Raw genomic sequence first — 13,352 nt, forward strand, 5'->3', positions numbered from 1 at the left:
GTACATAACACTGCTGGTTTTACGAGTGCCAGCAGCCGTCTCCGGCGGGGAGTGAGCAACTGCTGGACAAGTGTGTAATATTCTTGACTGCGTGTTCAAATGCGTGCAAGTTCTCCATAGCAAACGACAAAATTAAGACCATTAATGGGTACCTTTTCAATTAAACATTGATTTCCCGTGGGCCTTGCACGGAGCCAAACGTTAACAAAGTGTGGCGGACAAGCCGACAAGTGTGACGTCATAAGTTCGTTGTAGTGTATCTCTTTGTCCCCGGTTTTGACCCCTTTAGCGGTGCGCTACGATACTGCGGCGCAGCCATTTCAATTTACACTTTACCTGGACAGGTATCTGCAAACAAACAAAAAAAGTAACTATGGAATTTTATTTTTGCGAGATGATAATTAGAATGTTATTACCACTGAGATTACGGGATTGAAAGAACACCAACTTGATTTTAAACTTCATCACAGTATCAACGATAAATTTGTGTCACTATGAAGCACAATCCGGCAGTGCATGAGTGAGAACTCGGGAGATTGGGAAGGCCAACTCGACCTCGGCCTGTCCAACTGAGTGGCCAGCAGACCTGGCCGACCGACCGCGCCCTCAGCTGCACAATCGCTCCCTTCATTTCCCCGCCGCTTATTAAAAACCGGAACCCTTCATGCGCGGTGATCGTTAGCACCGAGAACTGAGCCCTCCAAAGGGCGGCTGGGACAGCTGCCACGACGAGGAGTGCGTGCTTGCTTGCTTGCTGGGGCCACAAAGAGAAAAGCATTTTTATTTGAGGCGTGAATGCGTACAAGCACGGGGGGATGTTGTTTTATTGGAACTGACGTAACGAGCATTTGAAAGGGAAGTCTCTATTTATTTACTCTCGTCGCAGCATTTCCATAAAACTAACAACAGGCTTGCCGTACGTGTTTATAAGGAGTCAAAGGCGGCAGCAGCGGGCATTGGGAAGTATATTTAAATATTTCCAACTATGTGAAACAACAACGTTTTTCTATATATTCCTTTCATTTGTCTTTCAGAAGGTCTGATGCGCTCCTCCAACCTCGAGTAATCTTCCCTTTTTCCGGCACAGAACGTTTCAGTAATCGGACGTAATACTCTTAAGACAAAAAGAAAAAAAAGACGCACTACGATAGAATTATCCAAAAAGGATGGAAATTGCTGGATGTGATGTCCATATACAGACAAACAAATGATCACAATTTTAGAAAAAATTTATGATTTATTCAAGGGAAAGAGCTTCACAAGTTGAATAAGTCAGTAACGTGCTGGTCCACCTCTGACACTCACCCAAGCATTTGTTCAGCTTGCCATGGACTGAAGAGTTTTACCCTCCTGAGGGATATCGGGCCAAATTTTGTCCTATTGCCGCATTAAATATTGCTCCAAACGTTCCCAAGGCCAAGGTAGGATTTGGCAAGCACAAAGAAAGCAATAGAATCTAATGGCTTTGCATGAAGGGCAACAAAACGGGTCAATAGAATATCGTCGACGGACTGCTGTGTCGTAAGGATGCCATGGATGACAACCAAAGGGATCCTGCTATGAAATGAAATGGCACCCCAGACATGGTTGTTGGGCTGTATGGCAGGCTGGGGGATCTGCAGACATGTGTTCACTTGTCATATGGGCTCAGTTCGAAGCGGGGCTCATCACTGAAGACAATCTACTCTAGTCAATGAGATTACAGGCCGGAGACCTGACAGCAGTGGGATACCAGTCTAATTGTTGCTCACCATGTGGCCAGACAAACACGAGTCACAGTACGGGGTGCCTGCCATGCCATTTTGTAGCACGACATCTTTTGTTGTAATTCATGGCACCCTTACAGCACAGCAGTATGTTGACGATATTTGTTGCCCTTCATGGCAAGCCATCTTAGGCTTACATTCCAACAGGATAATGACCGTCCACACATGGCGAGAGTTTCTACAACTTGCCTTTGTGCTTGCCAAACCCTACCTTCACTAGCAAGATAACGATATCTCTCCACAACTGAAAATCTTTGAAGCATTATGAACTAGACCCTCAAACCGTTTAGGATTTTGATCTTACATGCCAACTGGACAGAAATTAGCACAATATCCATTAGGAGGAGATCCAACAACTCCACCAATCAATGGCAAGATGAATAACTGCTTACATAAGGTGGACCAACATATTACAAATGTGCTCAACCTGTGAGCCTTTTTCTCTTCAATGAATCATCCAGTTTTCTGGAAATTGTTATCAATTGTTTCTTTGCACATGTTCATCACATCTAATGATTTCTGCCCCATTCGTATAATTCATTTGTGGTGCATCTTTTTTTTTTTCCTTCTTAGAGTGTACTTGCATTCATGGCTAGTGCCCAATACATGGACCAAAAGGAACAGACTCTGTGGGAAATCTCTTTATTCATCTTCAATGTAAAAACTACTAATGGTGATGGAACTGAGCAGAGAAATTTTTGTAGTGTCACAGTCGTGTAAAAATTGTTTAAATGGCAATACTTTCACCACCTGACTTTTTCATATTTCATTCTGGGTACACCATCGCCATTTTCACTTTGTACCCATCGTCAAGTAATTCCTTATTGTCAGTTTGAAATTGGTTGCATTTCATGTTGTGTTACATGACAAAAAAACACAATATTCATTATTGATCTTAATGTTACTGTAATGTATATGGTTTATTAGCGCCTGTGAGATGAAAGTATCATGTAGGTTGTGAAAAAAGTGTTACACAAGGACCATGAATAATTTTAACACATCATCCAGTTGACATTAATGTGGTGATCCCTGTATGGTCAAATAACAAATATAACTAATAACAAAAGGATGATAATGCATCATTGAGAATGACTACAAAGTCGAAAGTGTATCCAGAAGGAAATAGAAACCAGTCAGGTGGAGAAAAACCTTATCATTTAGACAGCACAGAAAAAATGTTCTTGCTTTGGAATGTTTTCCTGACCAGGTATACCTCATGCTTGGATAAGAATCTGTGTTATTTATGTAATTAATTACAAGTTCAACAGTGTCTTCTCTTCATCCCATCTTTTGCACATTGCCTTCTTGCTGTTCTTTGGCCAAAATAATTTTAAATTCTATGAAAAGAGAACTAGTTTTTTTTCCCTCCAGTGTTCTGTTATTTTAATGCTTCTTCCAACTAACTCAGTTGAAACACATCGATACTAAGTTGATAGCAGATCAACAAAAATTTGGTATAATGGTATGAGATTGTGAAGAATTCTTGGAATGGTCTTCACACCACTCTGTACAAGAAAAAATGAAACTACAATAACAATATACACTCCTGGAAATTGAAATAAGAACACCGTGAATTCATTGTCCCAGGAAGGGGAAACTTTATTGACACATTCCTGGGGTCAGATACATCACATGATCACACTGACAGAACCACAGGCACATAGACACAGGCAACAGAGCATGCACAATGTCGGCACTAGTACAGTGTATATCCACCTTTCGCAGCAATGCAGGCTGCTATTCTCCCATGGAGACGATCGTAGTGATGCTGGATGTAGTCCTGCGGAACGGCTTGCCATGCCATTTCCACCTGGCGCCTCAGTTGGACCAGCGTTCGTGCTGGACGTGCAGACCGCGTGAGACGACGCTTCATCCAGTCCCAAACATGCTCAATGGGGGACAGATCCGGAGATCTTGCTGGCCAGGGTAGTTGACTTACACCTTCTAGAGCACGTTGGGTGGCACGGGATACATGCGGACGTGCATTGTCCTGTTGGAACAGCAAGTTCCCTTGCCGGTCTAGGAATGGTAGAACGATGGGTTCGATGACGGTTTGGATGTACCGTGCACTATTCAGTGTCCCCTCGACGATCACCAGTGGTGTACGGCCAGTGTAGGAGATCGCTCCCCACACCATGATGCCGGGTGTTGGCCCTGTGTGCCTCGGTCGTATGCAGTCCTGATTGTGGCGCTCACCTGCACGGCGCCAAACACGCATACGACCATCATTGGCACCAAGGCAGAAGCGACTCTCATCGCTGAAGACGACACGTCTCCATTCGTCCCTCCATTCACGCCTGTCGCGACACCACTGGAGGCGGGCTGCACGATGTTGGGGCGTGAGCGGAAGACGGCCTAACGGTGTGCGGGTCCGTAGCCCAGCTTCATGGAGACGGTTGCGAATGGTCCTCGCCGATACCCCAGGAGCAACAGTGTCCCTAATTTGCTGGGAAGTGGCGGTGCGGTCCCCTACGGCACTGCGTAGGATCCTACGGTCTTGGCGTGCATCCGTGCGTCGCTGCGGTCCGGTCCCAGGTCGACGGGCACGTGCACCTTCCGCCGACCACTGGCGACAACATCGATGTACTGTGGAGACCTCACGCCCCACGTGTTGAGCAATTCGGCGGTACGTCCACCCGGCCTCCCGCATGCCCACTATACGCCCTCGCTCAAAGTCCGTCAACTGCACATACGGTTCACGTCCACGCTGTCGCGGCATGCTACCAGTGTTAAAGACTGCGATGGAGCTCCGTATGCCACGGCAAACTGGCTGACACTGACGGCGGCGGTGCACAAATGCTGCGCAGCTAGCGCCATTCGACGGCCAACACCGCGGGTCCTGGTGTGTCCGCTGTGCCGTGCGTGTGATCATTGCTTGTACAGCCCTCTCGCAGTGTCCGGAGCAAGTATGGTGGGTCTGACACACCGGTGTCAATGTGTTCTTTTTTCCATTTCCAGGAGTGTATTTTGGAGGTTGTTTTTGGTACCAGGGACCCGCAGTCTCTAGTAGCTTGTTTCATAGTAATAATTTAATTATGATTTATTGTATATGTTACTCCAATACCTCTTTGTGTATGAAAATACCTTCACAACAATGAAAAAAAATCAGTAATATGCAATCACCAAAATTTACAGCACAAACAGCAGCAAACCACAAACAGATACACAGGTACTGTGATGTGATAGCCACATTGCAGGGATAGCTCAGTGTAGTATTGTTGTGCTGATCTTCCATTGCATTCAATAAATCCATTCAAGAGTGCATGTTGGCCACACCAACTGTTCATTAGTAAACCTGTCTGTAACCCTGTGTATCACTGTTAATGTACCAATAACAATGTTGTAAAAACATGCCCAATACAGAACTCAGCTGCAGAATGCAAGCTTGAGGGTTGTTGTCAGTAGCAAGTGCTGTGAGTGCACGGAACAAGTTTGTTTACAAACAAGACATATGGCACAAACTTTCAATATTTACACTGTTGTGCATATTTTCAGTGGAATACAGATACAAAGCTACCTGGAGGTAGGAAATCAAATGAAATGCAATTACTCTGTCATGAGCCACTGGAGACCATAGAGACCTTACAGCAAAATACTCATAAAATATCCCTGAACAGGTTCCAAAATTTTGTTCATGCAATTTTAATTCACCATGTTCAAGACACCTTGTGATGAATTAAGGAACTATAAACAGTATGTTTTTATAGACAAAAATAAGCAGTACCAGTGAAGTATGTTTTTTGGCTCCCTGGCTAATTTTGTTTTTATTTTTTGTTTATAGCCTGCGCGACACTCAAAACTGGAAAAGGCAGACATCTTGGAAATGACTGTACGTCATTTACAGAGTGTACAGAGGCAGCAGCTGGCAGTAGCAGTGGCTACGGATCCAGGAGTGCTTAGCAAATTCCGTACTGGATTCAGTGAATGTGCAGGTGAAGTGGGCAGGTATCTGGGAAGACTTTCCACTGTCGAACCTGCAGTTCGCCAGCGCCTTTCTGGCCACCTGTCACAGTGTATAGCAAGCTTGCAGCAGCTTGACCCTAACAATAACCCCGGCCTGGTGGGCGTGGGGGTCACACCGGCCACAACTACTGCTGCGGGGCTAGCCCTTGTGCCACATCGACTCCCAACGGGCGAGCTGGCACTCGTGTTGCCCCACGGTCTGCTGCCCATCACTGCAGCTGCAGGAGCAGTGGGGGTACCACAACAAGTACAGCACTCTGCAGCCTCTTCTACTTCTGCCTCTACAGCTGCCACCACTACCACAACCAGCACCACTACAGATGTCACTAACTCCACAACTGTTACCACTGCTGTGTCATCTACTCCTTCTTCTGCAATGGACAGGTCACATCCTAGTGCATTCACTGCTGTCAACCCACGGCAGGCAGTTCGAGCACCCCCCTCACCTCTACCGTCGCCTACATCCACCATCTCAGATGACGATTCACTCATTACTGAACCATATCCACCACCACCATCACCTCCTCCATTGGTCTCCATGGTCAGAGGTGCTGACCATAGGGCACAGGAGACCTGGCTCAAAGTTCCTGCATTTAGATTATTTCCTCTCGGTGGAACAGAGGGTGCTCCACCGTCTGTGGCTGGTGAAGATAAACCACACCAACAGCCGCATGTGACCTCATCCACATGTGATAATGGGTCAGGCTCACTCTCTGTTTCCACTTCATCTTCCCTACATCACCAAAGCACTCCAGTTGGTGTCTCGGCTGTTGCAGAACTCAAAGTTGAATTCAAGACAGTACCTGTCATCTCCACAGTAACATTTCCTTCTTCAAAACCTGATATTGCTCCTTCAGTACCAACAGATCAACCTCTCTCTGTGATTACTAATTTAGAAGACAAGGGCACTTCTGTGTCTGCCACATCTCCAGCAGTCAAAGCAGCTCCTCTTCATTACGGTGCAAAGGATCCCCTGGATTTTTCCTTGAGAAGAGATGAGTATTTGCAGTTCCCTCCAAGCTCACTGTCACAGCCGCCACTTGTAGGCCGCAAGAGACCATTTCCAACAACAGAGCCAAGTGAAAACACTGTATCCTCTTTACTCACATTGCCACCACCAAGTAAAATGCCACACCTCTCATTCCGAATTGAGCTTCCCAATGATACAGACCAAATAAGTTCAAGTTCTCAGCAGGCACCAACATCACAAGAAAGCCATTTAGATGGAACATCTGCCTCTAAGACAGAAAATGCTTCTAGCAGTAGCAGTAGTAAGGACATGTGGAGACCATGGTAAAGACTGTTGTGCAAAAAAACAAAACAACACTTAAGTCCTATTTTGAAGCAGGGGCCTGCTGAACAGAAAAAAAGTGAAGAAAATTAGATGTCATATTTTTTTTAAAATTACCCATAAAAAAGGCAGTAATACCTTGTATTTTAAGCAAGATTTCATATGTGCACATTCTTTGTGGCTCAAGATATTGAACTTTATACACCAAGCCATCTAAGTCGAGGATTATTTAAAAAATTTTATGGAAAAACTGTGATGTAAACTTCACAAAAGACTGAAGAACAAGTGAGAAGCTCTGCAAAGAAAAACTACCTCACATACGACATAGTAAGGAAGTTAGGCAATTGTTCTTTGTGAGGACTCCAGTTTTGCTGGTAAAACTGTATGTTGATGAGAAAAAAATTCTGAACATAAGTTGCAAGTTCTGCAGCAACTATTATGTTATTAATAGTTAAATGTTACTGATGTCTGTTTGTTTATTATTATTATAACTAGCTCTGCACTCATTCTTTTGAGAAATTTTGCACAACATACCCCAGATTAGCCTCTTTACTATGTTTTTCTGTATGTAATAACAGTCAGAGTCGTAAGGTTTACTTAAAATATTGTAAGCTAATTTTTCTTTCCTGTATAGTTTGGGTATTTTATGGCTGAAAAGGACCTCTAACATGAGATTTGACACTCACACTCAACTTTCTGTGTCTGTTTTGTATGTTACAGTTTGTGTATCTTAAAAACTGTATAAATGCTTTACAACACTGTGTTAAATCTATGATGTAACTTGTTTAGTTTACACAAAAACATTGCTGTGATTTGAATGGCACACAACATACAAAGGTCTAGACATTAGAAAATCCAAAAAGAAATGCATTCAAGATGGTTGTGTTTTGTCATTCACTTTAATAATGGCTTAATAAAAATTGTAGTTCTCCATTTAAAATGTAAATAAAATATTGTAATTTTCTGTTACTGTTAATGAAGACATATATGAAAAATAGCTTATGAATGTGTCCATCCTGCATCTGTGAAAATTTGAAAAAAATATGCCCAAAAGACTGATGGGCTTCATAGATAAAATAGTTTTACTGAGTTTATCCCAACTTAGGTTTAGAAACAATAAATCTACAGAAACAGCACTATATGACTGCATTAATATGACACAGGATGTGGTTTAGAAACAAAAAATCTACAGAAACAGCAGTATATGACAGCATTAATACGACACAGGATCTGTTAAATGCAAAACGACCCACTACAGGCATATTTCTAGATCTGTCAAAGGCCTTTGATGCAGTGGATCACAAAATATTGCTGAACACAAGAGAAAATTATGGTATCAGAGGACTTGCAAAGGATTGCATCATTTCTAAGCAATCACATACAGAAAGTCAGCATGATGTACACTAACAAATGACTCAGTTCAGTAATTGAAACTCTACCAAGTAGTAAAACTTAAAACAAGGCATACCGTAGGGCTCAGTTTTGAGACCTCTACTCCTGTATATTAATGACCTGAGTCTGAATGTAGATGCACACAAAACCATAACATGACACAACAGCACTATTCAAAGGGGAGAACACAGAGGCAGTTCAGAAAGCTGCGAACTTGGCTACAGGACAACTCAGCAACTGGGTTACCAGCAACAGATTAACCATCAACACTAAAAAAATTTCAATGAGCTTTTACACCACATAAAGTGCAAACTCTCTCAACCACCTGTAACAGTACACAACCAACCAATAGTTCCTAAGCTGTACTCAAATTCTGAATCTGTCGGTACAAGATAACCTGAAACAAAATAAACATATTGAAACAGTAAATGCCAGGATAAGTACTGACTGCTATGCACTGAGTGCGCTGAAGTCCTATGATAGAAAATAATAAAACTGCACACTAATCGCACACATAGGCCCACATGAAATATGTTGTGATATTCTGGGGAAATTCTACAACTGCCCTGAGCACGTTTAGAAACCAGAACAAAGCCATGAGGATCGTTAATGGAAGCAAACCTAGAGACTCTTGCAGACCCATCTTCAGGAAGCTGGACATCCTAACACTGTCCTGTCTAAAAAACCACATTGTGCCAACTGAATCCAGACTCAAGAAAGATAGTGAAATACACAAACACAACACTAGAATAAACTCAAATCTGTATGTGTTACATGCAAATGCTCAACTATGTCAAAAGGGAGCATTTCACATAGGCCTCCAGCTGTACAACAAGGTTCCCACATGTACATAGTCTACTGAAGACAACACTCAATTTAATAAAGTTGTGAAATTCTGTTTGCTGTGTCACTGTTTTTACTCTGTAAAAGAATACCTAGAAAACTAATCTTGCTGGTTGTGTTTAAGTGCAAAACATGGACTGTTCAGTGAAGCTAACTTAGTCAATCTGTTGCAATGTATTATAATACCATAATCTACCTTTAACATATCCGTAACATGCAGTGCGGTGGCAGACCACAGGAATTAAATAAATAAGTAGATGCATGTTGCAGCAGTTTCACAGAGATGGATATGATTGTGTGGAATAGATTAGCATGTAGAGCAGCTTCAAACCAATCTTTGGTAGCTGTACATCCTTCCAAAATATTGTACTGCCATAAGTTAAGTTTTTAATTTTGCATTAATATTTAATTTCAGTTACACTGCACGCTAAACAAGCATACAGGTGCCTGTTCCATTTCATATAACTGACCTTTTCCAGTTGAATTATTCATGTGAGTTCAGAATAAGATAAATCACAAGCTCAGGTTTTGATTTGCTTGTATTTCTATTGAAAAGTAATGGAGAGTCTGGTGTTTGTCTACTGGAATTAATTTATATTTTCATTCAAGTTTGCAAAATGTTATGAGTAAAAACATAACTTTAAAGGTCATTACTATGAAGGAAGGCATATATCTGTGTAGTTATCTGTAATAATAAGACTATGGATAATAATCTGCATGTTGTAGATTAGTTAATAATATAGGACTGGTATGTAGGGATTATATACTATTGTGGTTTCGAGGTAGCGCCTTTGATTAGTAATCAAAAAAAGTCTTCGATCCCGGGTTCAAAACCCACCACTGCTTAAATTTTGATTAATAATCAGCATTGATGGCCGAAGACTTCAGGCATAAGAAGTCACCCTCATTCTGCCAATGGCCTTTTCAAAGAGTGCGGAGGAGCAGACAGAGGATCAGGGCACTCTCTTGTCCTAGGGGTAGGAAATGGCCCCTAAAGGCGGAAGAATCAACAATGATCAACGGCATGAGGACGCAGAAGGCAATGGAAACTATTGCATTAAAGATACATAATGTGTATCCACATGGCCCGTAACTGAAATAAGTGTCATGGTGGTTCTGCATTGGCAAAAGATTCGGGGAAAGTCCCCCATTTGGATCTCCGGTAGGGGACTGCCAAGGGGGAGGTGACCGAGAGAAAAAGATTGAATAATCAACAAAAGGATAATGTTCTACAAGTCAGGGCATGGAGTGTCAGAAGCCTGAACAAGGTAGGGAAACTAGAAAATCTGAAAAGGGAAATGCAAAGCTTCAATCTAGATATTAGTAGTCATCAGTGAAGTGAAATGGGATGGAATGAAGGTGAGGATTTCTGGTCAGATGAGTGTAGGGTAATATCAACAGCAGCAGAAAATGATATAACAGGAGTAGAATTCATTATGATAAAAAAAGTAGGGCAGAGAGTGTGTTACTGTGAACAGTTCAGTGATAGGGTTGTTCTTATCAGAATCAAAGCAAACCAACACCGACAACGAGAGTTCAGGTATACATGCCAAAGTCACAAGCTAAAGATGAAGAGAGAGAGAAAGTATATGAGGATATTCAAAGGGTAATACAATATACAAAGGTAGATGAAAATCCAATAGTCATGGGGGACTGGAATGCAGTTGTAGGGGAAGGATTAGAGGAAAAGGTTACAGAAGAATATGGGCTTGGGACAAGGAATGAGAGAGGAGAAAGACTAATTGAGTTCTGTAATAAATTTCAGTTAGTAATAGTGAATACTCTGTTCAAGAATCACAAAAGGAGGAGGTACACTTGGAAAAGGCCAAGTGATTTGGGAAGATTTCAGTTAGATTACATCATGGTCAGACAGAGATTTCAAAATTAGATACTGAATTCATATGCAGGAGCAGATGTAGACTCAGATGACAATATAGTAGTGATGAAGAGTATGCTGAAGTTTAAGAGATTAGTCAGGAAGAACCAATACACAAAGAAGTGGGATACAGAAGTACTGAGGAATGACGAGATATACTTGAAGTTTTCTAGGGCTACAGATACAGCAATAAGGAAAGGCTCAGTAGGCAGCACAGTTGAAGAGGAATGGATGACTCTAAAAAGAGCCATCACACAAGTTGGAAAGGAAAACATAGATACAAGGAAGGTAACTATGAAGAAACCAATGGGTAACAGAAGAAATACTTCAGTTGATCGATGAAAGGAGAAAGCACAAAAATGTTCCAGGAAACTCAGGAATACAGAAATACAAGTTGCTGAGGAATGCAACAAATAGGAAGTGCAGAGAATCTAAGAAGAAATGGCTGCATGAAAAATGTGAAGAAGTAGAAAAAGTAATACCCGTCAGAAGGACCGACTCAGCATATAGGAAAGTCAAAACAACCTTCGGTGAAATGAAAAGAAAGGGTTGTAACATTAAGAGGGCAAGGGGAACTCCACTATTAAATGCAGAGAAGAGAGCAGATGGGTAGAAAGAGTACATTAAAGGCCTATATGAGGGGGAAGATTTGTCTAATGTGATAGAAAAAGAAACAGGAATCGGTTTAGAAGAGATAGGGGATCCAGCCTTAGAACTAGAATTTAAGAGGGCTTTGGAGGACTCATCAAAAAAGCAAAAGCAATAGATAACACTCCATCAAAATTTCTTGAATCATTGGGGGAAATGACAACAAAACGACTATTCACATGTAGAATGTATGAGTCTGGCGACAGACCATCTGACTTTCAGAAAAATATCATCCATGCAATTCCGAAGACTGGAAGATCTGACAAGTGTGAGATTTATTTCACAATCAGCTTAACAGCCCATGCATCAAAGTTGCTGACAAGAATAATATACAGAAGAATGGAAAAGAAAACTGAGGATGTGCTAGATGACAATCAGTTTGGCTTTAGAAAAGGTGAAGGCACAAGGTAGGCAATTATGACATTGCAGTTGTTAATGGAAGCAAGACTAAGGAAAAATCAAGACTTTTATAGGGTTTGTTGACCTGGAAAAAGCATTTGACAATGTAAAATTGTGCAAGATGTTTGAAATTCTGAGAAAAATAGGAGCAAGCTATAGGGAGAGACAGGCAATATACAATATGTACAAGAGCCAAAAGGGAATAATAAGAGTGGATCACCAAGGACGAAGTGCTCGGATTAAAGAGGGTGTAAGGCAGAGATGTAGTCTTTTGCCCCTAACATTCAATCTGTACATCGAAGAAGCAATGATGGAAATAAAAGAAAGTTTCAAGAATCGAATTAAAATTCAAGGTGAAAGGATATCAATAATACAGTTCGCTGATGACATTGCTATCGTGAGTGAAAGTGAAGAAGAATTACATGACCTAGTGAATGGAATGAAGAATTTAATGAATACAAAATATGAACTGAGAGTAAATCGAAGAAAGACTAAAGTAATGAGAAGTAGCAGAGATGAGAACAGTCAGAAACAACATCAGGATTGGTGGTCATGAAGTGGATGAAATTAAGGAATTCTGCTACCTAAGCAATAAAATAACCAATGACAGATGCAGCAAGGAGGACATCAAATGCAGACCAGCAATGGCAAAAAGGGCATTTCCAGCCAAGAGAAGTCTACTAGTATCAAACATAGGGCTAAATTTGTGGATGAAATTTCTGAGAAAGTATATCTGGAGTACAGCATTATATGGTAGTGAAACATGGACTGTGGGAAAAGCGGAACAGAAGAGAACTGAAGGATTTGAGATATGGCGCTACAGACTAATGTTGAAAATAAGTTGGACTTATAAGATAACTAATGAGAAGGTTCTCCGCAGAATTAGAGAGGAAAGGAATATGTGGTAAACATGGATAAGGAGAAAAGACAGGATGGCAGGACATGTATTAAGACATGAGGGAATCACTTTCATGGTACTAGAGGGAGCTGTGGACGGCAAAAACTGTAGAGAAAGACAGAGATTGGAAAACATTCAGGAAATAATTGAGGACGTAGGTTGCATGTGCCACTCTGAGATGAAGAGGTTGGCACAGGAGAGGAATTTGTGGCAGGCCACATCAAATCAGTCAGAATACTGAAAAAAAAAAAAGTGGGGATTGTACACTATTGTTAC

At 41.7% G+C, this 13,352-nt stretch overlaps 1 protein-coding gene across 1 annotated transcript in view; it reads left to right on the forward strand.

Moving 5' to 3' along the window:
- LOC126251511 (protein deadpan-like) overlaps nucleotides 1-7,969 on the forward strand; it is a 64,241-nt gene extending 56,272 nt beyond the window's left edge. Inside the window, exon 3 of the mRNA XM_049951987.1 lies at nucleotides 5,548-7,969. Within this exon, the coding sequence (XP_049807944.1) occupies nucleotides 5,548-7,026 (1,479 nt within the window). The 3' untranslated portion in view covers nucleotides 7,027-7,969. The remainder of the gene's footprint in view (nucleotides 1-5,547) is intronic.
- The last annotated feature ends 5,383 nt before the right edge of the window (nucleotides 7,970-13,352 follow it).

Source organism: Schistocerca nitens, chromosome 4 (genome assembly GCF_023898315.1).
Source record: "Schistocerca nitens isolate TAMUIC-IGC-003100 chromosome 4, iqSchNite1.1, whole genome shotgun sequence".
Lineage (NCBI taxonomy): Eukaryota > Metazoa > Arthropoda > Insecta > Orthoptera > Acrididae > Schistocerca > Schistocerca nitens.